Source organism: Canis aureus, chromosome 32 (assembly GCF_053574225.1).
Source record: "Canis aureus isolate CA01 chromosome 32, VMU_Caureus_v.1.0, whole genome shotgun sequence".
Lineage (NCBI taxonomy): Eukaryota > Metazoa > Chordata > Mammalia > Carnivora > Canidae > Canis > Canis aureus.
The window spans coordinates 13,479,954-13,506,604 of NC_135642.1; the positions used below are offsets into that span (position 1 = coordinate 13,479,954).

General features: G+C 35.9%; 1 protein-coding gene across 21 annotated transcripts in view; it reads left to right on the plus strand.

Moving 5' to 3' along the window:
• The window catches only part of MGA (MAX dimerization protein MGA), a 172,883-nt gene that overhangs the window by 101,463 nt on the left and 44,769 nt on the right, over positions 1-26,651 (plus strand). For 20 of the 21 annotated variants that reach the window (XM_077880715.1, XM_077880714.1, XM_077880717.1 and 17 more), the window contains exons 3-9: positions 3,310-4,258; positions 5,255-5,333; positions 5,451-5,546; positions 12,926-13,057; positions 13,306-13,410; positions 15,014-15,675; positions 17,038-17,383. In XM_077880715.1, the coding sequence (XP_077736841.1) occupies positions 3,310-4,258; positions 5,255-5,333; positions 5,451-5,546; positions 12,926-13,057; positions 13,306-13,410; positions 15,014-15,675; positions 17,038-17,383 (2,369 nt within the window). Of the gene's footprint in view, positions 1-3,309; positions 4,259-5,254; positions 5,334-5,450; positions 5,547-8,178; positions 9,409-12,925; positions 13,058-13,305; positions 13,411-15,013; positions 15,676-17,037; positions 17,384-26,651 lie in introns of those variants that run through there. The other variant, XM_077880734.1, reaches the window with a different exon arrangement.

Here is a 26,651-nt window from a genome sequence, read left to right on the forward strand (position 1 = left end):
TTTTTCATCACCCCAAAAAGAAACCCTTTGCCCTCTGTTAGTCATTTCCCATTTTTCTGCATCCCCTCCTCAGCCCCACCCCATCAGTATACAACCATAAGTCTCCTTTTTGTCTATGGAAATGTCTGTTTCAGACATTGATATAAGTGGATTTATATATAATATGTGTTGTCTTTTAGCATAACTTTCTCAAGGTTCATCCATTTTGTAGTGTGTATCTGTACTTTGTTTCTTTCATTGCTGAAAAATAATCTTCTTTGGATATTGCACATTTTATGTATTTATTGATTAGTTGATAGACAATAAAGTTATTTACACTTTTTAGTTGTTATGAATAATGTAAGCCCATTCTTCCCCACTGAATTGTTTTCATACTGTTGGCAGTTGAAGACCATTTGATAGAAATGTGGGTATTTATTACTAGACTCCCAATTATGTTCATCTGGTCTCATATTGGCCATATGCCAATATGAACACACTGTTATGACTGTAGCTTTGTAGTAAGTTTTGAAATTAGGAAAAAAGAGTTTTAGAGAACTTCATTCCTATTTTTCAAGATTTTTTGGGGTTATTTTGAGATCCTTGAATTTTCATAAGTAATGTAAGGTCCCCTTGTGAATTTTTTACAAAAGTCCCAGTGGGATTTTGATAGGGGTTGTGTTGAATCTATGGATCACCTTCGGGGAGTATTGCTGTTCTACCAGTATTAACTCTTATAGTACATAAATGTATTTTTTATTTAGGTTGTTTTTAATTTCTTTCAATGATGTTTTGTAGTTTTCTGTGTACAAGTCTTCCGCTTCTTTCTTTGGTTCAGTTTGTTCCTAAGTATTTTATTCGTATTGATGCTGTTGTAAATGAAAATGGAGTTTTTTTTTCCTTTCATTTTTGATACTTCTCTTTTGTAGAAATAACATTTTTGCATGTGTATTGATCTTGGATTCTCTTGCTAAACCCGTTTATTAGTTCCAGTAGGATTTTGGTGATTTCCTTAGGATTTTCTATATACAAGATCATATCATCTATGGATAGAGAATTTTACTTTATCCTTTTCATTCTGGATGTTTTTTATTTCTTTTCCTTTCCTGATCACCCTTGTGGAACCTCTAGTACAATCGAGTCTAAGTTGTGAGTGAGAGTTAACTAAATTCTTACCTGTTTCTGATTTTAGGAGCTAGTATTTCTTAGGCAGTCTCAATTCTCTCAGTTGTCTGAAAGTGTCTATCTTCAAAGCCTTTGGTTTATCTGAACATTCAGTTGACTCTTTCAATGTAATACTCTTTGAATACTATCATTCCATTGTTTTCTGGCTTACATTGTTTCCAGTGGTAGTCAGTCTGTTCTTATTGTTTCTCTACTGTAGTATGTATTTTTTCCTCTGATGTTTCTAAGGCTTTTCTCGTGATTATTAATTTTCAGCCACCTGACCTTTACGTGCCTGTATGACTTTTATTGTATTTATTCTGTGTATTGGCTGAGCTTCTTGGATTTGTGGGTTAAAATCTTTGACTTTTGGGGATATTTTTGTTAATTTTTCTCTCCAAATGTTCTTTCTTTCTTATGCCTTTTATTAGGGAGCACAATTACTACTATGTAGGATCATTTGGTGTGGTGTCCCACAGATTTCTGACACACACACCGTTTTTTTTTTTTTTTTTTTTTTTGTTTGTTTATTTGTTTTTTGTTTTGTTTTGTTATCCTTCAGTCTAGGTGATTTACTTTAATTTTAGCTTGCTTCAGGTTTCAGATGTGTTCAGATGTGTTGAGGGGTGGGATTGGACTCCACTGCAACAGGAATTTGGAATCTAAGTGCTGGGAGACTGACTACAGGTTCTTGGTTTTCAGGCTAACTTCCTGCATCACTGCTGCTTACTCTGCAGAAGTGCTCCGGAGGGTAATTGGGGAGCGGGACTAGTTTTCTGTTTGGGCTTCTTTACGTTTTAGTCTTACACTCAGGCATTAAAAGTTTGATTGATTTCTCTGTGTCCCACTAAAGATTCTTTGTCTTTCACTGCTCTTCCACCCCCCATGTGCACTATGCTTCAGGTAATATAAATGGTACTCATGGTTTAAAGAAGTTTTAATCTGTGGGCCAGCTACAGAAGTCAGGTCCCTCTAGAATTCAGTTAATTTGGATTTGTGACTAGAGGTCTTCAGTGTGTTTAAAGAAGGAAAGGGTTTTATTTTATCTAGTGTTTTCTAATTGTCTTTGACAGAATGGATTGTTTTCTTGATCTTTCACATTCTAACTAGAAGTGGAAGTCCTCCTTTGACAGGATTTTTTGAGTAAGGTCAAGATCTTAAATTGTGCAAGAAGTGAGTAACTACATTGTAAGGGTTGCTTTGTGTGTATTTGAGATTAATGAAAAAATTTTCCAAGACAAGTGACTATAATTGTGTTAGTAGTTCTTTTGTGTGTGTGTGTGTGTGTGTGTGTGTTAGTAGTTCTCACATGTCAAGTTACATTGTTAAAATTTATATGCATTCAGTGGTTAATTGGGAGGAGGGAGAAGCTAAAAAGATTTTTTAAAGATGAATTATAAATACCGACTTGGGTTAAATGTACTTGTCTTCAACTACCATACCCTCTTATTTTGGAAGACTTAATGGTGGACTAATGACATTGAGTTTTTGTTTAAAATCACCTGGCAACAACATTGTGAATATACTAAAAATGTATGGGTTTGTACATTTTTAAATTGTTAAAATGTTATGTTTTATGTTTTTTTAAGATTTTATTTTTAAGTAATTTCTGTACCCAACATGGGGCGCTTGAATTTACAACCCCAAGATAAAGAGTTACATGCCCTACGAGCTGAGACAGCCAGTTAGGTTTTATGTTGTATGAATTTTATCTCAATTAAAACAGTTTAGGCAGTTTGAAAGTTCTTTCCTGATGTTTATTGCAATTCTTAATTGTAGTGGACATTTGTTTGCTTTTTATTTGTCAGTGGTTAATTGATATGTTCTTTAGTTCTAGAGTTTGATTTTGGGTTAGTGTCAACTGACTTTCAAAATTGAGTTTATTTGAAAAATACCATTAAAATAAGTGTTACATTTTGCTTTTGATTTAGTGATAAGGTTACATGTTAAAACTTTACTTCTTATTTTATGAGAAATTGATGGAAAGTGTAAAAAAGTGTGATGTTGATAAACTGCTTTTGGGAACCTTGTTAAGTTATACAGTGTTTTTTGAAGAATGGCTCATGAAATCTGATGTGTCACTTGGTTCCCAGCAGTCTTTCTTTTTTCCTCCTGAGTCTTATTGGTAATTTTGCCGTTTTTAACCTTCCTCCCCTGTCTCTTCAGTCTTGTTGCCAACAATTTTGAAGACGGTTCCCATGTAGTGTCACCATTAGACCCGAATGGAAACTTCAATGTTGTTATTAAAGAGGAGCCTGTAGATGATTATGAATATGAACTTGCCGAGTGCCCGGAAGGGGTAACCATAAAACAAGAAGAGACAGATGAGGAAACAGATGTATACTCAAACAGTGATGATGATCCTATACTAGAGAAACAGCTAAAGAGGCACAATAAAGTTGATAACCTAGAAGCTGACCATCCATCTTCTAAATGGCTACCAAATAGCCCATCAGGTGTTGCTCAAGCTAAAATGTTCAAGTTAGACGCTGGAAAGATGCCAGTAGTCTATCTGGAGCCCTGTGCTGTCACCAAAAGCACAGTGAAGATTTCTGAGCTCCCTGATAACATGCTTTCCACATCTCGAAAGGATAAGTCTTCTGTATTGACAGAATTAGACTATTTGCCTACTTACATTGAAAATTCCAATGAAACTGGCTTCTGCTTAGGCAAGGAATCAGAAAATGGTCTTAGAAAACATTCACCAGATCTCAGAATGGTACAGAAATATCCCTTACTTAAAGAGCCTCAGTGGAAATATCCTGAGATAACTGACAGCATTAACACAGAAAGAATACCTGACAGTTCAAAGAGTTCAGCTGGGGACTCATTTTTAGGAAAAGAGGACTTGGGCAGAAGGAGAACAACTATGCTTAAGATTTCAACAGCCTCCAAGGTTGTGAATGCAAATCAGAATGCTCCTTCAAATGTCCCTGGAAAAAGAGGAAGGCCACGAAAATTGAAACTCTCTAAGGCAGGTCGACCACCTAAAAACACAGGAAAATCTTTAACTTCTACAAAGAACACTCCTATGGGTCCTGGGAATACCTTTCCAGATGTGAAGCCTGATTTGGAAGACGTGGATGGTGTTCTCTTTGTTTCTTTTGAATCAAAGGTAAGATGATAATTTTTAGCATTCCTTTTGAGGACAAATAGTGATTCTGGAATTGTATACTGGTGATAACTAATTTAGAATCTAGTTTTTTTTAGTACAACCGTTCAGTGAGGGTGTATGTGTTAAGGGAGGGGAGTGTCTCCAAAATGTTTGGTTTAATTAGAAGGCAACACTTAAGGTATTTTGTTTGAATGAACTTAAATGTCTGCTTTCATTTCAGTTCATGATATTTGCACTACATTTAGCTGGAATTTTGAAAATTGTTGGATCTTACTGGAATTTATATTATAATAGACTTTTAAAAAGGCATAAATACATGAAAAATTGACTCTTTTGAGGTACATCCTCTGATTTTCATCAACAATAGCAGAGTATCACTGGAGAACTAGATATCGACTCTTAGAAATTCTATTGTCTCACTCATGGATAGTTTATTTTACTCCCAACTCTTCAACAACATTATTTTTCTTTTCGATTTTTTATAGAAGCCTGGTATTTGGTTACCAAGAAGTTGAATTCTCTTTAGCTGATCTTTTCTTCCCTCCTTGTTAATTGCTGAGTAAGCTATCTTTACATAGACTCTTAAGAAATCAGTATGTAAATTGGTATAAGCAGATTTTTAAAAAAATATTTATTTGCTGGAGAGAGTGAGCATAAGCAGGGAGAGTGGCAAGAAGAGGCAGAGGGAGAGGGAGAAGCAGGCTCCCTGCTGAACAAGGAGCCCAAGGTGTGCTCTATCTTAGGACCCTGGGATCATGACCTGAGCCTGAAGGCAGATGCTTAACCTGCCGAGCCACCCAGGCATCCTGATATAAACAGTTTTATGAGCATATTCAGGTTTTTTTTTTTTGCTTGCTTTTTTTTCCTCTTCTGATCATTGAAATGGTGTTAATGTAGAACATTTAGAAAATATCAAAAGAATCAGGAAAAAATAGGTTCCTGGTTTACATTTAAACTTTCACGAGTGATATGAACTTTTTTGTTTTTTTTATATAGGAAGCCCTTGACATTCATGCTGTTGATGGGACAGCTGAAGAACCCTGTAGTCTTCAGGCATCAACCACAAATGACCCAGGTATTAAATAATAGTATAAAAGGAGAGATAATTGTGATTTGGCTCTAGAAGTGAAAGTTGCAATGTTCCTTTTTCTGTAATGTATAGTAGCTTATTTTGTCATTGTTTTCTGAGTAGGTTGCAGAGCAAGAATTTCCCAGTTGGAAAAGGAATTGATAGAAGATTTGAAGGCCTTGAGGCACAAGCAGGTGATACATCCTGGTCTTCAAGAAGGTAATATTTACTTTAAAAAAAAAAAACATAAACAAAAACCATACAAGCCAATTTTAAATTTTGTTATCTTTTTCTGTCCTTTCTCCTTTCCCTCTTCTTTCCCTTCCCTGTTCTTCCCCATTTTTGTTTTTCCTCCTTTTCCCCCATCTTTGATTTCATTTCTTTTAGTGTACCTTTTCTCAGCTTGTGTTTTTCTGTGATTCTTCCTAATTTAAAAACTTCTCTAGGTTTCTTTTATCCTAACAAAAACCTTTTCAACTAATGAAGCTACTGTCTCTGTGAAGCATAATATCTTAAGCATTTAAAAACTGTGTCGTAATAAGAAAGTGGTGTGTTTTCTGTCTTGGAACTCAGTATTTTCCTTTGTATTTCTCATTTTTAAGTTTTAGTTGCTTTTGTTTATGTGTGGGGGTTTTTTTGGAGGGGGAGGAGTTCCTACTTATTCTTACATACTTAGTAATTTGTAAGTGTGTAAATAATTTTCTCATTGTGTGGCTGTAAACACTTGCATATTTCATGCATTGCTTGGGATTTCAGTTAAATTTTCACTGTTTTCTCTATTTTGTTGTAATAAATTATCTTGGCTTTGATTATGTTGTTTAATCCTGTATTTTAATACTGAAATATACAGTAATCTCATCCCCCCTGCTTTCACCCTCTCCCACCCATGTGAGATCTTTCTTTCTGTGGTTTCACTTACTGGAAGCAGATGGTCCTTCTCCTGACATATGGTCAGAAGGTCAGTAGTAGCCTAACACTATGTTACAACACCTGCATCATTCAGCTTGGTTCATTTTATCAGCTAGGCATTTTATTGTCTCTCACATTATCACAAGAATGGTGAGCACAGTATATTTTGAGAGAGAAAGACCACATTCCATAACTTTTACTATATAAAAAATGTGTACACATTGTTATAATTGTTCTATTTTATTATTATTGTTTTCTCTTACTGTCTATAATTTATAAATTAAACTTTATCATAAGTATATATAGGAAAAAACATTGTGTGTGTATGTGTATCAGGGTTTGGTACTAGGTGGTTTCAGGCACCTCCTGACGGTCTTAAAATTTATCTACTGTGGGTCTTAAAATATATCCCTGCAGATTTGAAGTGACTGCTGTATCTACCATCATGGTATAAACTACTGACTGTCCTATTTGCCATAAATAAGATCTGTAAACCATGCCATAATTTTTAGTTTCTTGTATATTTGATTTTAGGTGTGCTTTTTAGAGTAGTTTATTGAGTTTTTGACTGTTAGTCAATATTTTTTTCAAATAACTGTCAAGCTGATTTACATTATATAACAAATCATTTATATGAGAGTCTAAGCATTATATACTAACAACGATTATAAAACGATCAGTTTCTAAATCAGCTGGTAATACTTGAAGAATTTTTGCTTTACTATGAGACTGTGTGACAGTGTGATCTTAGAGGGGTACTGTGGATTATAATGGATAGTTACAATCACATCATAGTCTTAATGGTGAATAACATTACTTATTGTCGCTTTCATTCTGCTATTTTATTCAAATAGTATTCTCTCACCTCTGTCACTTTTTCTTTATATTTTTTTCTCCCTATTTCTTTTTTCTTTTTTTTTGTTACTTATGTATTTCTTTTTTTTTCTTTCTTTTTTTTTTTTTTATTTATGATAGTTACAGAGAGAGAGAGAGAGAGGCAGAGACACAGGCAGAGGGAGAAGCAGGCTCCATGCGCCGGGAGCCGATGTGGGATTCGATCCCGGGTCTCCAGGATCGCGCCCTGGGCCAAAGGCAGGCGCCAAACCGCTGCGCCACCCAGGGATCCCCTGTTACTTATGTATTTCAATAATGTATCTTTCAACCTAATCTCTAACTTTGTTTTAGTTTTAGTTATAGAGGTAAATATGTTCAGTGCTCCCTGCTGGTCTTTTTGCCTATTACTTCCTGGCTAGTTAAGGTTTGAGTTTGTTTTTTCTTTCCCTTACATACATTATAGTCAAATCTCATATTTTTCCTTTGTAATTGGGGTTCAAAGTTGAATGCTCCTGGATCTAAGCAGGTAACCAAATGAAATTAGCCTGATTTTGTGTGTAAGGTTGGCTGGAACACAGGTGCCTCTTCAAAAGGGGCAATCACATCTTTGGATTATTTGTCATATGAAAAAGTCGGGCCAGTATTTTTTAAAAAATTCTGATTGTTCAGTTGAAACTGAAGTCAGGGCAGCCTGGGTGGCTCAGTGATTTAGCGCCGCCTTCAGCCCAGGGCGTGATCCTGGAGACTGGGGATCGAGTCCCACCCACATCGGGCTCCCTGCATGGAGCCTGTTTCTTCCTCTGCCTTTGTCTCTGCCTTTCTCTCTCTCTCTGTCTCTCATGAATAAATGAATAAAATATTAAAAAAAAACTGAAGTCAGCATTTTTATGTAATGATGCTCAATTTCTAAGTGGTAGAAGCTGATAATAGTTTTTTAGGCAAAGCTTTAAATATTGAGCGAAACAAAGTGTGAGTGAGCCAGTGATCAGTTTTTACCTGCTATACAAATTCTGCATTTGGTGTCATATATGTTTTTACTTAATTTTCATGTTGTTAAAATTAATTCAACTGTATTCTTACATAGTTTTATTTTTATATTTTTCAAAAGATTTTACTTATTAGAGAAAGAGCAGTGGTGGGAGAAACAGAGGAGGAGGAGAAGCAGACTCTGGTCTGAGCTTGAAGCCTGACTCAGGGCTCATTCCCGGTACCCTGAAATCCATGACCTGAGCTGAAATCAAGTGTTGGACATACAACGGACTGAGCCACCCAGGCATCCCAGATAGTTTTATTGTTTTTTAAAAAGCTGTTAATTCTGTAATACATATGGTACAATTTATAAGCTGTGAGGTAGAGATCTATTTTGGATTTTTTTCTCTATTTTGTTTTGGCAGATATCCCTCTCAACCTTTGCTTCTTGAGACTTAGAATTTTAGAAGAATAAGTTACATTGGCTAAGTATTTGTAATAACTGAGTGATCCCAATCACAGGTCCCTTTAAGGTCCCTCTCTAAAAATTGATGATTGAAACAATGTTAAATTTCATTTCAATAATGTCATATTTCTTTGCCTTTCTATTAACTGTGGAGTTGTATTATTTTTTAGAATTAAGCACTGAAAAATCTTTTTGAGCTGAAAGCTCGAAAAACTTGAAAAGATTTTTGAGCATGCATTGAAGTTGTGGAAGAAATGTTAAGCCTGAGGAAGTATTTTTATTGGTGGTAGTAGTCTTGTTGCTAAATTAAATAAGAATTTTAATTTTGTTTTTCAAAACTTATTTTTTTCTGTCTCCTGTACTATCTTTACTACATCCAAATTAATTTATTTCCTATCAACCTGAAATTATCATCTGTTTTTGAACTTTAAAGGTATTTTTGTAGAAGCATATCTACTTCATTGCTACCAAGTCAATTCTTTGTCAATTAAAAAATTTGTTGCTTTTAGAACTTGTTTTCACTTTTATGGGGAAGTGGAAGTTTAAAATATAAGTAAACACAGAAAAGAAAATAGGGAAAACAATCTCTAAATTTGATTTTGTGGGGTCTAGATTTTGCATGTCTATATATGGATACTTTTTTTTTTTTTATCACCTTAATTCCTTTCCTTTTACCATCAATGTAGGGATCTGTTCTGTCATTTTTTGTGATTAATAATAAGATGATTTTCTCTTAAAGTGCTAGGCTATCTTATGTTATCTTTTGTTTAGGATGCTGTTCTTACTTGGAATTTCTGCAGTATCTTGCTTTTTGGTTCCACTCTGCTGTCCGTCCCACCTTTCCTACTTAATTCTACTTGTCCTGACTTAGAATTACACAATCAGTAAAATTTTACTACATTCCCTTGGGCTTTTCAAGTGTCATTTCTTTTTGCTTACCTCTCTTGGGACTTATTTACACTATTATAACTACTAATGAGTCAGTTGGGAAAATAACATTAATACTCCTTGAGGTCTGAGAGATGTCTTTTATCTTTATTACCGTCTGTATTACAGAGTATTTCATAGAGAAGGTGCAATAAATTCTTTTTTTTTTTTTTTGGTGCAATAAATTCTTAAACATAAAACCCATTGTGGTGGATTGGTATTTATTTTACTGATGAGGAAGTGAAAGATAAGAGAAATTTGGCCCACTCAGTGGGGAGTGGGCCTGTCCCTCTGCCCCTCCACTTCCTCGTGCTCTTTCTGTCTCTGTCCCAAAGAAGTAAATCTTTAAAAAAAAAATCAGAAAACTCAGATTTTTTTTTTTTTTTTAAGAAAACTCAGATTTTTAAGCAATCTCCACACCCAGTGTGGGGTTTGAGCTCATAAACTCCACATCAAGAGTTGCACACTCCATCTACTGAGCTCACCAGGTGCCCCTGGAAAGAATATTTTATTGATGTTAATGTTAATCATATCATGTAATTAAATAAAAATAAGGTAAAATATTTAAAAAACTGGACTTAAACACTAAAATAGAATAGTGATTTAATCTCTTCTGTTGAGGTAAGTTCGGTGTGGAGAATACACAGATTAGCCATAAGAGTTTGTGGCTCATGACCTATCTAATACCTTCACCTTTCATGAGAGGAGTATTATGTAAGCCTTTTATTAGAAACCTATACCTATGACTTTTAACAGCTATAATACCTAATGCTTGGAACTCCTTTTGGCTTCAGTTTTGTTAAAATTTAAGTTATTTTTCTGCACAGCAGTATGAAGCCAGCAATTCACAGATGAGTAAATCCAGATTAGAAGATGGTCACCAGTAACAGAAAAGTAGAAATTTAAGAATAATTGTATGTGAATTTAAAGCAAATGATTGGAACCAACTTATTTTTTTTTTATATTTTTAAAAAATTTTTATTTATATATTCATGAGAGACACAGAGAAAGAGAGGCAGAGACATAGGGAGAGAGAGAAGCAAGCTCCATGCAGGGAGCCTGATGTGAGACTCGATCCTGGTACTTAAGGATCGTACCCTGGGCCAAAGGCAGGCACTCAACCGCTGAGCCACCCAGGCATCCCTGGAATAAGATTTAAAGTCCAGTGACCTCAAATGTTGAAGAGAAATTGGATCAGCAAGAGTTCTTATGCTCTACTGGAGGAAGTATAAATTGAGAGTAATTTGGCATTATTTGGTGCACAGATTCTCAACTAATGCATTTTGGATGCGGTTATCCATGATGTGTGATAGATAAGATGCTCTTGAGATAGTGATCTTCTCAGAATGGCTAAGCTTGACCAAGGGTAATAAATACTGTAGAGCTGGTTGCCTCCAGCTATAAGCAGCCTGGGATAAAGCAGGTTTATCTCAGTGTGATGTTATGTAATTATCATTTTTTTATGTGCCATTGTGCAGATTAAATGTATCATCAAACAACTTAGCAGTAAATATCAGACTCTGTAGATGAAACAGATGAATTTATTAAAGTATCAGATGACTTACAGAAACTCCTGAAAAGCCAGGAAAACACACCCTAGAACTGTGCACTCAGGAAAAATGCCCACATTACTTTTGCAGAATGCTCATACAAGCAGTTCCACATTGGACCATCACCACCATTTCCAGTATGGACACTGAACACAGTAAATGGGCATCTAGGGCCTTGATTACTTTTACCTCTAAAAATTCTTAACTCAAAAAAAATAAAAAAATAAAAATAAAAATTCTTAACTCAGGGCAGCCCGGGTGGCTCAGTGGTTTAGTTCTGCCTTCAGCCCAGGGCCTGATCCTGGAGATCCGGGATCGAGTCCCGTGTCTGGCTCTGTGCATGGAGCCTGCTTCTTCCTCTGCTGCGTCTCTGCCTCTCTCTCTCATATGAATAAGTAAAATCTTAAAAAAAAAAAAAAAAAAAAAAAATTCTTAACTCGGCCAAACACTGTCATCCTAGTTTATACAATTCTACATAGTATCCCTTTCTTCGTGGTGCTCTTTCCTCAAATGAGGTCTTTCATGAGTACAGCTGATTGGCAAAACCTCTGTTACATATCTGCACATAAACAGCAAGGGAAGTTGGAAAATGAGTTTTACCTAACACCTATCTTGAAAAGGTTTGAGGTACAATGGAGAAAAGTAACAGTTAGGGGAAGGGTGTTTAAAATATTTTTGGCAGCCACAAATATGTTGAGCACTCACAATATCCAATACAATTGAAAGGTGAACATACCCCATCATATAGCAATTCCATTCCTGGGTAAGTGCCATGAGGAAAAGCTAAATGCACTAGAGAAGCTCTCACACATGTTCACGTGTGTGATGTATATTTCTTGTACACAATGAATAATTACACTGCAACATTGTTTGTAATTGTTAAAAATAAGAAACAGCTGAAATAGATAAGGGAGATGGGAGATCCAGGCTTCTAGTTAGGGAATGAATAAGTCATGGGGATGAAAGGTGCAGCATAAGGAACATATATTTAACATTGTGTATCAGCTATACTAAAAAATAAAAAAATTTAGGAAACAATCTTGTTCTGTAGGAGGATGGTGAATAAATTGGGAGTACTGTGTATTCATAATCTTGAGTAGGTACAGCAGTTAAAATAAATGATCAAGAGATAAATCTGTTAACATAGACAAATCTCAGATGTGTAATGTTAAGGAAAAAAAAAACAGCCACCAAAATCTGTAAAGGATATATGATGTAAATACTTTCCCAAAAGATTACCTCTTAACCTACAAATAAGTTATAATATTTATTAGGCTCAATTTACCTTAAATATTACTAATAATAACTAGGGAATTAGTAGCCATAATTCAAGCCAGCAGCTTAGTCTATGTCAAATTTGTATTAAAAGTCCTAGAAAGTCTCTGGATCACAAAGGATTAAAGTACAAAAGATACTAATTCTGCTGTATGTATTAGTTATCTATTGTTGCTTAACAAATTATCATGAACTTAACACACATACTGTCTCATTTTCTTTGGGTTGGGAGTTTGGGCATGGCTTAACTGAGTCCTCTGCTTAGTGCCTCACAATGCTGCAGTTAAGATGTCTGGTTTCTCATCAGAGGCTTGATTGGGAGCAGTCTGCTTCCAATTTCCCTTAGGTTGTTGGCAGAATTTATATACTTGCAGCTTCAGCAAGATGGGTGATACACTCATATTATCACATGCACACAAATCATGTACATCCCATCCCTTTGGCCACTTTCTGTTAGAAATAAAACACAGGCCCTATCCACACTCATAGGAGAAGGAGGAGGGAGGAGTACACAAATATGTAATATCAGGAGGTGAGGATCATGGGGTCATCTTAAAGTTTCTCTGCCCCTTTTTTTATTTTATTTTTGCTCTCTACTCCTTAATTCCCTCCCCACACCTCAAAAGTTAAAAAACAACAATATAATTTGTGGTTCTTTTTCCTTGTAGTGGGCTTAAAATTGAATTCAGTGGATCCGACAATGAGCATTGATCTTAAATACTTGGGTGTACAGCTACCTTTGGCTCCAGCCACTAGCTTTCCTTTCTGGAACCTTACAGGAACCAACCCTTCTTCTCCTGGTGAGTGTGTAGTATTTGTAAAAGTCAGTTGCGATAGAAATAAGAAACTACCTTTGTTAGAGACATTTAGGATATTCTGAGGCAGATTTTTTTTTTTTAACTTAGTAGCATAGTCATAATGATTCACACATTTTATTTTATTTTATTTTTTTTTTTGATTCACACATTTTAGATTAAGTTTTAGTATCTAGTTATTAAATATTAGCTGGCTTGAATTTTGGTCATCTCTTTTACTTTTTCTTTTATAGATGCTGGATTTCCCTTTGTTTCTAGGACAGGGAAGACCAATGACTTCACCAAAATCAAAGGATGGAGGGGAAAGTTTCACAGTGCTTCTGCATCTAGGAGTGAAGGTAATCAGCTTTTTAAAAAATTACCAATATGTTCTGAAAGATGTGGCCCAAAGCCTATTGTTAAAAATAAGTTTTGGTTGTTTTTCTTCATCTCTCTCTCTTTTTTTTTAAAGATTTATTTATTTATTTATTCATGAGAGACACAGAGACACAGGCAGAGGGAGAAGCAGGCTCCCTGTGGGAGCCCGATATAGGACTTGATCCCAGGACCCCGGGATCATGACCCAAATTGAAGGCAGACACTCAGCCACTGAGACACCCAGGCGTCCCTCTTCGTCTCTTTACATGCTTTAAAATAAACAAAATAATGGTCTTACCAGTGCCTGTTATTCCCTATGTTCCATATCCCTAACCATGGAAAGCTTAAATAATCCTTGTACCCTTTTAAAATTGCATTTCCTGTTACTCCTATCATTTTTTTTTTTAATTTTTGATTTTTTTGTGGGGAGGTGTTCGGGGCAAAGGGAGAGGGGGAGAGAATCTTTTTTGGGGGGGCGGCGAGGGGAGAGAATCTTAAGCAGGCTCCATGCCCAGTGCAGAGTCCAATGTGAGGGCTAGATCTCGCAATCCTGAGATGGGTGACCTGAGCTGAAATCAAAGAGTTGGATGCTTAAGCGACTAAGCCACTTAGGCTCTCTACTCTTGCAGTTATGATAAGCATCATTCTCAAATATTATTTTAGAACCCTATACTTCAGAGCTGTAGAGTGATTCCTGACAGCATTACACTTACAAGTAAACTTCTAATCCAAACATTTTGACTATATACTTGTTGGTCTCCTTTCTTAGTGCTTTTCCCCCTGCACTTACTTGCAGTTTACATTCTAGCCAGATAAATTTACCATGTTTCCAAAATAGTTTTTCTCATCTTTGAATCCTTGTACAGTGTTATAATAGTATAATGCTCATCTGTCTGCTACATTTGCTTTTTCATTCCTTAAAAACTAAATTTTATACTTTTTGTGCACTCACCTCTTCTCTTGTGTTTTATAACAGAGTCCAGGTACTGCAATCTGTTTAATAATCTCTTGGTGTTCTGTTGAGGTTTGACTTAAGTAATTTTTGCTCGTATGTTTTTATTTTTACTTAAATGTGGTTTTTCTGCTAAGATCATAAGTTGTCAAAGGTTGTAGACTCTCATCTTAGTGTTAATTATTTTGTTAGCACTTTGGAAAAATTAATGGTAAATATATGTAAGGAGATAAGTTTAGATAATGGATTTTTAAAAAAATATATTTTATTTATTTATTCATGAGAGAGAAGCAGAGACACAGGCAGAGACACAAGCAGGCTCCATGCAGGGAGTCTGACATGGAACTCGATCCCGGGTCTCCAAGATCAGGCCCTGGTGGGCTGAAGGCGGCATTAAACCGCTGAGCTACCTGGGCTGCCCCAGATAATGGATTTTGATGTAATTAATGTGTGATTCCATCTCTTCACTTGGTTTAATATTATATATTTTTCCTTTGTTCTGAGGAGGGACAGTTTAGAAGATTCAGTAGTATATAACTTAGTGTTCTTGGTCTTTTTTAGTGTATTTTTTTTTTTGAGATCCAAAGATCTGCCATATATTTCTTTAAGTATCTGCATCTCTTTATTTGTAGGTGGAAATCCAGAAGGTCCACTGAAAAACCGTTCTGCTTTCTGCAGTGATAAGCTCGATGAATACTTGGAAAATGAAGGCAAGCTGATGGAAACAAGTATGGGTTTCTCGTCTAATGCTCCTACATCTCCTGTGGTATATCAGCTTCCTACCAAGAGTACCAGCTATGTACGAACACTTGATAGTGTACTAAAGAAGCAATCTACCATTTCCCCTTCTACCTCCTACTCTTTGAAGCCTCATTCTGTGCCCCCTGCCTCTCGAAAGGCAAAGTCTCAAAACAAACAGGCAACTTTTGGTGGCCGAACTAAATCATCGTATAAGTCCATTTTACCCTACCCTGTTTCACCAAAGCAGAAACATGCTCATACAATTCCTGGCGATAAGGTTGCCAAGAATTCAAGTACCATCTCAGAAAATCAGGTGAATAACTTTGTTGTGCCAACTTTAGATGAAAATACATTTCCAAAGCAAATTAGTTTGCGCCAGGCACACCAGCAGCAGCAGCAGCAACAGCAACAGGGAACTCGCCCTCCAGGCTTGTCTAAATCTCAAGTGAAACTAATGGACCTGGAAGACTGTGCACTTTGGGAAGGAAAACCAAGGACCTATATCACCGAAGAGCGAGCAGATGTATCCTTAACAACTCTGCTTACTGCTCAAGTAAGTATCTGTTGGTTTTCTAGAGGCATATTATGATTGGATCCCATTCATGATTGGAAAGAATTAAGTTAGTGAGGGGAAATGGGAATGGGCTTTTTTGGCAGGACGATAGGGCACCTTAGTGATAGGATAACTAAGATTATCTTGTCTGTATTCTTTATAACTACACATGTCAGTGTAGATCCCTTCCTGCCAGCAGAGGGAGACAATACAATTGTGCTTTTGAGTAATGTTTCTCACCTTGTGTAAAGTAAGCTGGCCATTCTGAAAACGTCTAATTTCATTCTCTAGTATGTGGACAAGTGTATTTGCTAATCTCGTTAAAATAGCTTTGAAAGTTTTCCTTAAAAGGTACTAAATTTCACAGAATTAAAAAAAAAATCCTAAACCTTTTGAGAAAAAGCTTTTAAAGTATGTGTGTGTGTTTTTTTTTTTTTTATTTTTTTTTATTTAAGATTTTATTTATTCATGAGAGACACAGAAAGGGAGAGAGGGAGAGGCAGAGACACAGGCAGAGGGAGAAGCAGGCTCCATGCAGGAAGCCTGACATGGGACCCAATCCCAGGTCTCTAGGATCAGGCCCTGGGCTGAAGGCTGCTCTAAACCGCTGAGCCACCCAGGCTGCTCTGCTTTTAAAGTTTTATAAAATCTTATATTGAGAATTTTTCAATTATTATTGATTTACTCATCTTAACAGCCTCTGAGAGTGCATGTGAAATGATGATAACAGCATGTGCCAATTTTTTTTTGATCATGAATATTATGTACCTTACCTTCCATTTTTAAATTCTGTGACTAAATTTTAGACCTGAAGATCATCAGATGTTGGGATTAAATACACAATGTGGCCTTTATTATTAATCATTCCTAAAGACTGTTATGTACCTATTATCCTATTCCCTTTTTATTAGTTATTAGATAGCAAGTGTCAGCAAACTATTTCTTTGAAGGCCAGGTAGTAAATATTTTACTTTTGAATTTACTCAACTCTGCTGTTACAATGCTACAGACATTATATGTTCTGATGAAGCTTTATTATGAAACAGGTTGGATTTGGCCTGTGGGTCTTGTCAACTCCTGCCTTAGAACATTATGTGCGATTTTTTTTGAGAATAAATTCATCGTTGATATTTTGGTTCATAATTAATTTAAATATTCTCTTGTTTGTACTATTTTTTAGAATGGCCGATTGTTCAGAGTCCTGGTTATATTCATGTTCCATCCTTTAAATATACTTCTAATCTTGTGCTGTTAGTACTGAGTGTTCAGAGTCCAAAAAGGCAGACCAATATATGACTTGTAAGTAGTGAGTGGTGTTGGGGCATGATTCAGTAGATTTACAATTTTCTATTTTAACTTTAGGCATCTCTCAAAACTAAACCCATCCACACAATCATAAGAAAACGAGCCCCTCCATGCAACAATGACTTCTGTCGATTGGGTTGCGTGTGTTCCAGTCTAGCTTTGGAGAAGCGCCAGCCTGCTCACTGCCGCCGACCAGACTGCATGTTTGGCTGCACTTGTTTGAAAAGAAAAGTTGTACTTGTTAAAGGAGGATCCAAGGCTAAACATTTCCAGAGGAAAGCTACTCATCGTGATCCAGTATTTTATGATGCTTTGGGAGAGGAACAAAGAGAAGAAGAGGAGGGAATCAGGGAGGAGGAAGATCAATTGAAAGAGAAAAAGAGGAGAAAGAAGCTAGAATATAGTGAGTATTTATTGAGAGATAAAAGTGTATAGTTCTATTTTTTAGAAAAGTTTGGTTATTTATTTCAAATGTTACTGTTACTTATTTTAATCCTTTAATCAGTGGTCTAGTAAGAATTTTGAGAAATTACCATCCTTATATCTTCTTTCTTTGTGGTTTGTGTGATAATGTGTGTGTGCTCATGCATGTGTGCACACACACAGCTTCACATACACAAACACAGAGCTGCTTTAAATGTAATTTTTTTTTGAAGATGGCTTTCTTGTGCTACATTTGAATCATCCTCTCATTTGGACTTCCAGAATGCCTTTGAAGCTTCATGAATTTTTCTTTTGTCTCCCTTCTCTTCCCATATTCTTTGTATATACAGATGATGAGTATAATCCATCATTTTCCTTTTCCCTGCCAGCTTTTATTGAGGTATAATTGACAAGTACAATTGCATATGTTTCAAGTGTACAACATGACAATTTGGTGTATGTATACATTGTGATATGATTATTAGAATCAAGTCAACTAGTACATCTCATTATTTTCTAAAAGAAGAAATTTGTAACAAGACCCTCTGGTCCTGGTTTGACCCATTCAACAGATGGTTGCAGTTTTGGGGACAGGATAAGCTTTATGTACTTTTTTTTTTTTTTTTTTAGATTTTTATTTATTTATTCATGAGAGAGAGAGAGAGGCAGAGACACAGGCAGAGGGAGAAGCAGGCTCGATGCAGGACGCCCAACGCGGGACTCAATTCCGGGTCTCTAGGATCAGACCCCGTGCTTAAGGCGGCGCTAAACCACTGAGCCACCCAGGCTGCCCCAGCTTTATGTACTATTTTGAAAAGTTTATCTTTCCTTTTTGATAACATCTTAGGTAGACCCACCAAATCACATATTATATCATTCTTGATTTTTTTCCTTTCTATGGTATTAAAAATTTTTTTTCAAATATATTGAATTTATTTTTGCCATACAATTGAAGAGTTTTTTGCTTCTTAGTTTATTGGACTAATACTTCTTTTTTGGTAGTTTATATTTACATTCACTGTTGCTTGCTATGTACTTGTTTAAGTTATAATGGATGTTTAATATTTCAGTGTACATTCTTCCAGGATTTTCTGTTAATACACTTGTGTGCATACATACGTGTTCCTATAGAAATGGAACTATTGTGTATGTGGTTCATAACCTTTAGAAACTTGTTATCATAAAGACATGCTTTGTTTTCCATATCAACAGATACAGAGCTATATTAAATTTTAGTTTTAATGGCTTCATATTATTATAGTCCTTTTGGTTGGACATTTGGCCTCTTTTTTTTTTTTTTTTTTTAAGATTTTTATTTATTCATGAGAGACGTAGAGAGGTAGAGACATAGGCAGAGGGAGAAGCAGCCTCCCCATGAGGAGCCAGATGCGGGACTAGATCCTAGGACCCTGGGATCGTGACCTGAACCAAAGATAGATGCTCAACTGCTGAGCCACCATGGTGGCTCACATTTAGCATTTTTATATTTTCTTTATTATAAACAGTACAGCAGTGAACATCCATGTTCATGATAGGCTGTTAGAAGTGGAATTGCTGTACCAGTGAGAGCACTTTGAATGTTTATAGATGTTTTTGGAGTTGTACTAAATACACATTTACCAATAGTTGGATAGTGCCAGATTTTCTGTACTCTTAATACTGGATATTTCAACTGATAGAAATTGATATTTTGTTTTAAAACTTAAATTTCTTCAGGTAGGAGGTTATTGACCATTTGTCATAAACTTTCTTCTGTAAATTTGCCTTTTTGAATTCTTTGCTTTTTTGGGAACAGCAAAAAACATTTTTTTAAGAGCTTCATTTTCACAGGTTGTAATTTTGTAATTTGTATTTTAATTTTGTTAATAGTTTTTCCTATTCCCTCACTTCCTCTGAAAAAGGAAAAAGTGAGGATGGTTAAATCTACTGGTCTTTCTAATTTTTTTTAAAGTTTTTTATGGTTTCTGTCTTTGGAGTCTTGCATGGAGCATGGAGTATGTTTCTTCATCTGCAAGATTAAAAAACATACTAATTAGATTAATAAGTGGGCTTAAACATAGATAGTATGATCTGGGGTTTATCTGATGTGAAATTTGTAGTAGGGAATCTTTTTTCCCCAAAATGGCTAGCCAGTTTTGCCATTATTTAATTGAGAAGAAATTCTTTACCTACTGGCTTAAAATGTCACCTGTCATTTAGTAAATTGAAAAATATTTATGTCTGGGTCTGTTTCTGGTCTCTGATATCTATTTTGTGATCAGTGCCAGGCTATTTAATTGCTATTTCAGTGTTTAAGATACTGCCTCCATATACCTAAATGATCTTTTTTTTTTTTTTTTTTTAATTTATTCATAGAGACACAGAGAGAGAGAGAGAGAGAGAGAGAGAGGCAGACACAGGCAGAGGGAGAAGCGGGCTCCATGCAGGGAGCCTGACGTGGGACTCGATCCCGGGTCTCCAGGATCACGTCCCGGGCCGCAGGCCGCGCCAAACCGCTGTGCTACTGGGGCTGCCCTACCTAAATGATCTTTATATAAAAGATTTAAAAGGCTTAAAATGAAATGTAGAATTATTAGTTTGGTTCTCTCTTTATTTCCTTATTGAATTTTTTCCCAGTTTGCACTTGGAGCAGCACTTTTCCATTTGGAAGTAACAAGAATAACTTACAGAAGCCGCATTAAGTGTGAAAACTGTGTATCTGTTAGGCTTTTTTAGTTTGCTTTCTTGGTTAGTGTATTTACCCTGTGTCTTATCCTTGATCTGAATTAACTCCAAAAGCCAGCCAATTATTAAAGTATTTTTTTTGTTTTTCTCACTGGTATTAGGCCATTATAAAAAACATGGCTTACTATGCTCTAGGAGCCATCAATTTTCTTACACTATTAGGGAAGATGAGGAAAGGAGGGAAGATATTTTTGTTAGGACTGGTATGGAAAAGGAATAGAAACAGGGAAGAGTTCTTGGAGGCAAAAATATTGCTGAGACCAAAACCAAACAAAAATATATGTAAAAACTGGAAGAAGATGAAGAAATCTTTTAGTCTGTTTTGAAAAAAGATAGGTGAGGAAAAAATTGGTGATTTAGAGGAGTTGTAGAGGTAAGAAAATGAGAGAGAAAATACTCAAATGATGGAAAAGTTATCTCTGAGGGACATGAAATTTCAGATTGAAAAGGTCCCCTGAATAGTAGGCAATAATAACTTTGAAGATTCTATCTAGACACATCACATGTTCCTGACATTTGTAACATTAAGAATAAAGAAGGTATTCTGAATTCTTTTAAAGAGAAACCACTTTGCCAAGAAAGGATTTAAAATTAGTTTGATGTCAAAGAGATCACCATCATCAATAATTAACACTAGATTTTTAAAAATTTTAATTTTTTTATCTTGATAAGTGTACACTTTAATCCCATCTGTATTTTTCCTGTCTCTCCCCCTCCCCCTTCCCCTCTGAATAACTATCTGTTTCTTTTCTATAGTTAAGAGTCTGTTTCTTGGTTTGTCTCTCTTTTTTTGTTTTCCTTTATTTTTTTGTTTCTTAGATTCCACATGAGTGAGATCCTATGGTATTTGTCTTCCTCTGAATTACTGATTTCACTTAGCTTTATACTCTCGAGCTCCAGCTAGAACATTCATTACAAGTGGCAAGGTTTCCTTTTTTCTTACGGCTGAATATTCCATTGTATATATTATATATTGCATTTTCCTTGTACATTATCAGTCAAGGGACACTGGGCTATTTCCATAATTTGGCTGTTGTAAATAATGCTACCATTAACATAGGGGTGCATATATCCCTTTGATTTAGTGTTTCGGTATTTTTTTGGGTTAATATCCAGGAGTGTGATTCCTGAATCATAGAGTAGTTCTATTTTTAATTATTAAGGAAACTCCACACTGTTTTCAGAGTGGCCGTACCAGTTTGCATTCCCACCAGCAGCACAAGAGGATTCCTTTTTTCCTCCACATCATCTTCAACATTTGTTTCTTGTGTTTTTGATTTTAGCCATTCTGACAGGATGTGAATTGACACCTCATTGTAGTTTTGATTTGCATTTCCCAGTATCATGATGAGTGATACTGTGGATCTTTTCATGGTCCGTTGGCCATCTCTCTTTATGCAGAACACTCTATGAGAGTTACATCATTTAGGTTTCTCCATTTTACAAAATGCATTAATTAAGTGCTTACAGAGTTTATGTAACTTGTTCCCCAAGATAACCTTGGTATTAAGGGAGTGGTAGAGATTTAAACCCAAGTTTTTCTGACTTGAAAATCTTCATGTTTTTTTCCTACTGTATAAAATACAATTTTTGAAATTTGGCCTTCACTTGATTATCATCTGTTTACCATTTTGTTTGTCAAAATACTGCTGATGATATAAAGACACTGTGCTTAGCTACAGTGGGTGGTACCAAGAGAAAGGATAAAACATGACATCCCTGCTTTTTTAGCTCACTTAGAGTTTTGTTGGACACGTATATCTACAAGTTACCTATTAAAGGGAAGATAATAACATTGTTATCTGTAGCCAGACTGATTAGGAAAAAAGAAAAACACAAATTACCAAATCAGGAATGAAAAATGACATTACTACAGATGTTCAAAGGTTAATAGGGAACAATTTTATGCCAGTAAATTAGATGAAATGGACAAATTCTTTGTTAGACATGAAGTTTCCAAATTCACTCAAGAAGAAATAAGGGGATCCCTGGGTGGCTCAGCGGTTTGGCGCCTGCCTTCAGCCCAGGGCATGATCCTGGTGTTCCGGGATCAAGTCCTGCATAGGGCTCCCTGCATGGAGCCTGCTTTTTCCTCTGCCTGTGTCTCTGCCTCTCTCTCTCATGAATAAATAAATAAAATCTTTAAAAAAAAAAAAAAAAGTAACTGCTTACCCTTACACATATGAACATGTTGAAAAACTCCACAGTAATGACTCTAGGTCCAGATGCCTTCACTGGTGAATTCTCAAAATATTTAGGAAAGAAATAATGCCCATTTTATACAAATGATCTCATCCTATGAGACCAACATAACCCTGATATACAAACCAGAAAAAGACATTACAAGAAAATGGTAGAGCGATAATCCTCACGAACATATGTATAGATTATACGTAGAATTTTAGCATATAAAATCTGGAATATATTTAAAGGATAATACATCATGGCCAAGTGGGATTTACCAAGGGGTGCATGGTTGATTTAACATTTGAAAATAATCAGTGTTGTTCACTGTTATCATAACAGACTCAGAAAAAGGGGGCCATATTATTCTCTCTTTTTAAAAACTTATTTATTAGAGAACGAGAGAGAGAGAAAGAGTGCACGTGCATGCACGTGTTTATGAGCAGGGATAGGAGCAGAGGGAGAAGGACAAACAGACTACCCACTGAGCAGAAAGCTAGATCCAGGGCACTGGGGAACATGACCTGTATTGAAGGCAGACAGATACTTTACCAACTGTGCCACCCAGGTGCCTCCTATGTTATCATTTCAATAGATATTTTTAAAAATTGGCAAAATCCATTTCTGATAAAAATTCTTAAGCACAGTAGAAGGAAACTTTCTCAATCTGATAAAGAACATCTATGAAAAATTCTACAAAGAACATATTGTGAAAGATCGCTTTCCCCCAGCGATTAGGAATGAAGAAAATGTGTTTTGCCATGTCTATTTAAAATCCTATTGACGGTCCTAACCAGTGCAGTAAGGCATGAAAAAGAAAATGTATCCAGATTGGAAAGAAAGAAGTAAAATTGGTTTTATTCATAGACTGGAAAATCTAAGGAATCTACAAAAAAGCTACTAGAATTATGTTAGTTTACAATAATACTAGTAGACGGTATATTTGTGTGTGTGTATATATATATATATATATATATATATATATTTGTATATGTGACAATAAATGGAAATTGAAATAAATGTACTATTTAAAATAGCATCCAAATAAATGAGATGCTTAAGGATAAATCTGACAAAAGTTTCCTAAGACCTTTTACAAAAAACTACAAAACAGGGATCCCTGGGTGGCGCAGCGGTTTGGCGCCTGCCTTTGGCCCAGGGCGTGATCCTGGAGACCCGGGATCGAATCCCATATCGGGCTCCCGGTGCATGGAGCCTGCTTCTCCCTCTGCCTGTGTCTCTGCCTCTCTCTCTCTCTGTGACTATCATAAGTAAATAAATAAAAATTAAAAAACAACAACAACAAAAAACTACAAAACATTGTTGAGAGCACTTTTTAAAAAGACCTAAATAAACGGAGAGGTAGATTGTTTCTGCACATTTGAAGACTCTCTTAGTAAGATATAATTCTCCACAAATTGATTTATAAATAAATAAATGCTTTCTCAGTGAAAAATCCCAGTAGGAGTTTCTTGGAAGAAATTGACAAGTTGTAAAATTTACATGGAAAAGCAAAGAACTGAGAGTGGTTGATAAACAATTTTGATAAAGAACATAGTTGGTAGATTTGGTAGACTTACACTACCTGATTTTAAGACTTACTCTAAAGCTGAAGTATTTGGGATAAAGACCTAATAGGTCAGTGGAACAGAACAGAGTTCTGAACAGAGTTCAGAAGTTGATACACAAAAATGGAGGCCAGTGAATTTTTGGCACAATTCCAAGTCAGTTTAATGAGGAAATGATGATCTTCTCAACAAATGGATCTGGAATAGTGTGATAGCCTCCAGAAATAAAATGAGAACCTCAGTCATGACTTTACCTTATATATAAAAAACTATCTCAAGATTTAAGAGTTAATGTCTTAGGTGAAATATAAGTGCTTTAGGGTATACAATGTCTAGAAGAAAAATAAAGGAAAAAATCCTTTGTGACTGTGGCTCATAAAGATTTTTAAAACAGGATACCGAAACCACAATCGTAAATGTCAAAAAATGTAATGAAATTGAATTTGTCAAAATAAAAACTTGCTCTTCCATAAGACCTGTTAAAATTTAAAAACAGGCTGTAAACTAAGAGAAATACTATAAAAAATATCCAGCCAACATAGGACTTGTAGCTGTAATAAAGAGGTTTTAAGATTTTATTTATTAGGGCAGCCCGGGTGGCTCAGCGGTTTAGCGCCGTGTGGTCCTGGAGACCCGGGATCCAGTCCCACATCAAGCTCCCTGCATGGAATGGAGCCTGCTTCTCCCTCTGCCTGTGTCTCTTCCTCTCTCTCTGTGTCTCTCATGAATAAATAAATAAAATCTTAAAAAAAAAAAAAAAAAGACACCAAAGAAAGTGAAAACTTCATTAAAAAAAAAAAGATTTTATTTATTAGCACAAGCTGGGGGAAGGGCAGAAGGAGAGAGAGAAGCAGACTTTATGGTGAGCAGGGAGCCATACACGCGGGACCAGATCCTAGGACCCCAAGATCACAACCCAAGCTGAAGTCAGATGGCCAACCGACTGTGCCACCCAGGTCCCCTATAGTAAAGAATTCTTAAAACTCATTCAGAATACTAAAAACTCAGAAGGCAGGCTACATAATTAAAAAAACAAACAGAAAAGTGAAAAAGATTCTTATTAGCAGGTATACAGACAGCAGATCAAGCACATGAAAAGATGCTTAACATTAGTCATTAAAAAAATGCTTATTAAAACCACAAGGGAGGCTCTTTGCTCATCCCTCATCAACAGCTAGCCCCATCTTCTGGTGCACTGCCAACACTCCCTAAGACAGAATGGTGAAGGTTGAAGTAAATACTCTTTGAGAGCCTCCAAAGGGCATCTTGAGTCACAGTGAAGACTAGATTTCTCCTGCAACTTTAACATTGACACCAGCTCTTCCATCTTTGATGCTGGAACTAGCATTGCCCTTACCATTTTGTCAAACTCATTTCCTGGTATGAGAATGAATTTGGCTACAGTAACCAGGTGGTGGACGTTATGATCTACATGGCCTCCAAGGAGTAAGAGCTCCCTGGACTAACAGCCCCAGCAAGAGCAAGAAGAGAGAGGTGGGGGAATCCTTGCTGCAATTCGTCCCCCAGCACACTGAGAATGTCTCAATCTTTATGCACAGTTTCATCATAGATTCCCTGAAGAAGGGTAGGGGCCTAGGGAGTCCTACCTTGTTCTGTTCCCATCAATAAAGTATACTGTACCCAACCAAAAAAACCCCACAAGGAGATATACTTTAACTGGCTAAAATTAAGAACACGGACCATATCAAATACTGATAGAGTATAGAACTTATGGAACTCTTATGCATAGCTGGTGGGAATGTAAAATGGTACACTTTAGTAAATAGTTTGATAGTTTCTTAAAATGTTAAGAATATGTCCTACAATACAGTCATTTCACTTGTATGCATTTACTCAACAGAAATTAAAGTATATGTCACATAAAGTCTTATATGTGGTTATTCATAACAGCTTTATTTATAATAGCAAGAAAATTCAAAACAACCTTTGTCTATCAGGTGAATGGATAGACATTTGGTATAGATAGAAACAGTGGAATAGGGATCCCTGGGTGGCGCAGCGGTTTGGTGCCTGCCTTTGGCCCAGGGCGCGATCCTGGAGACCCGGGATCTAATCCCACATCGGGCTCTCGGTGCATGGAGCCTGCTTCTCCCTCTGCCTGTGTCTCTGCCTCTCTCTCTCTCTCTCTCTCTATGTGACTATCATAAATAAATAAAAATTAAAAAAAAATGATAAAATATTTAAGAACACTAATAAGGTTAAAGGAGAGAAATTTTATGTTATCAGGAAATGCTGTAAAATTGATGAAAATTCAACATCCATTGTTTAAAAGGTTGTTTATTGTGGTAGAATACATTCAACATAAACTTAACTATCTTAACCATTTTTAAGCACACAGTTCAGTGTATTAAGTACATTGACACTGTTATGTAATAACCATTATCACCATAACTTTCATTATGTTATGAAGCTAAAACCGTGAATCCATTAAAACAATAATTCCCCATTTCCCTCTTCCCCGGCCTCTGACAATCACCATTTTACTTTATCTTTATGATTTTGACTACTGTAAGTACTTCATATAAGTGGAATCATTCATTATTGTCTTTTTGTGACTGGTTCAATTCACTTAAAATTGTATCTTTGGGGTTTATGCTACAGCTTATTGCAGAATTTCCTTCCTTAAGGCCGAATAATATTTCATTGATGTCTTACCACATTTTGCTTACCCATTCATCCATTGATGATGGACACTGTGGTTGCTTCCTTGTTATAGCTATTGTAAATAATTCTGCTATGTATAGATATCTT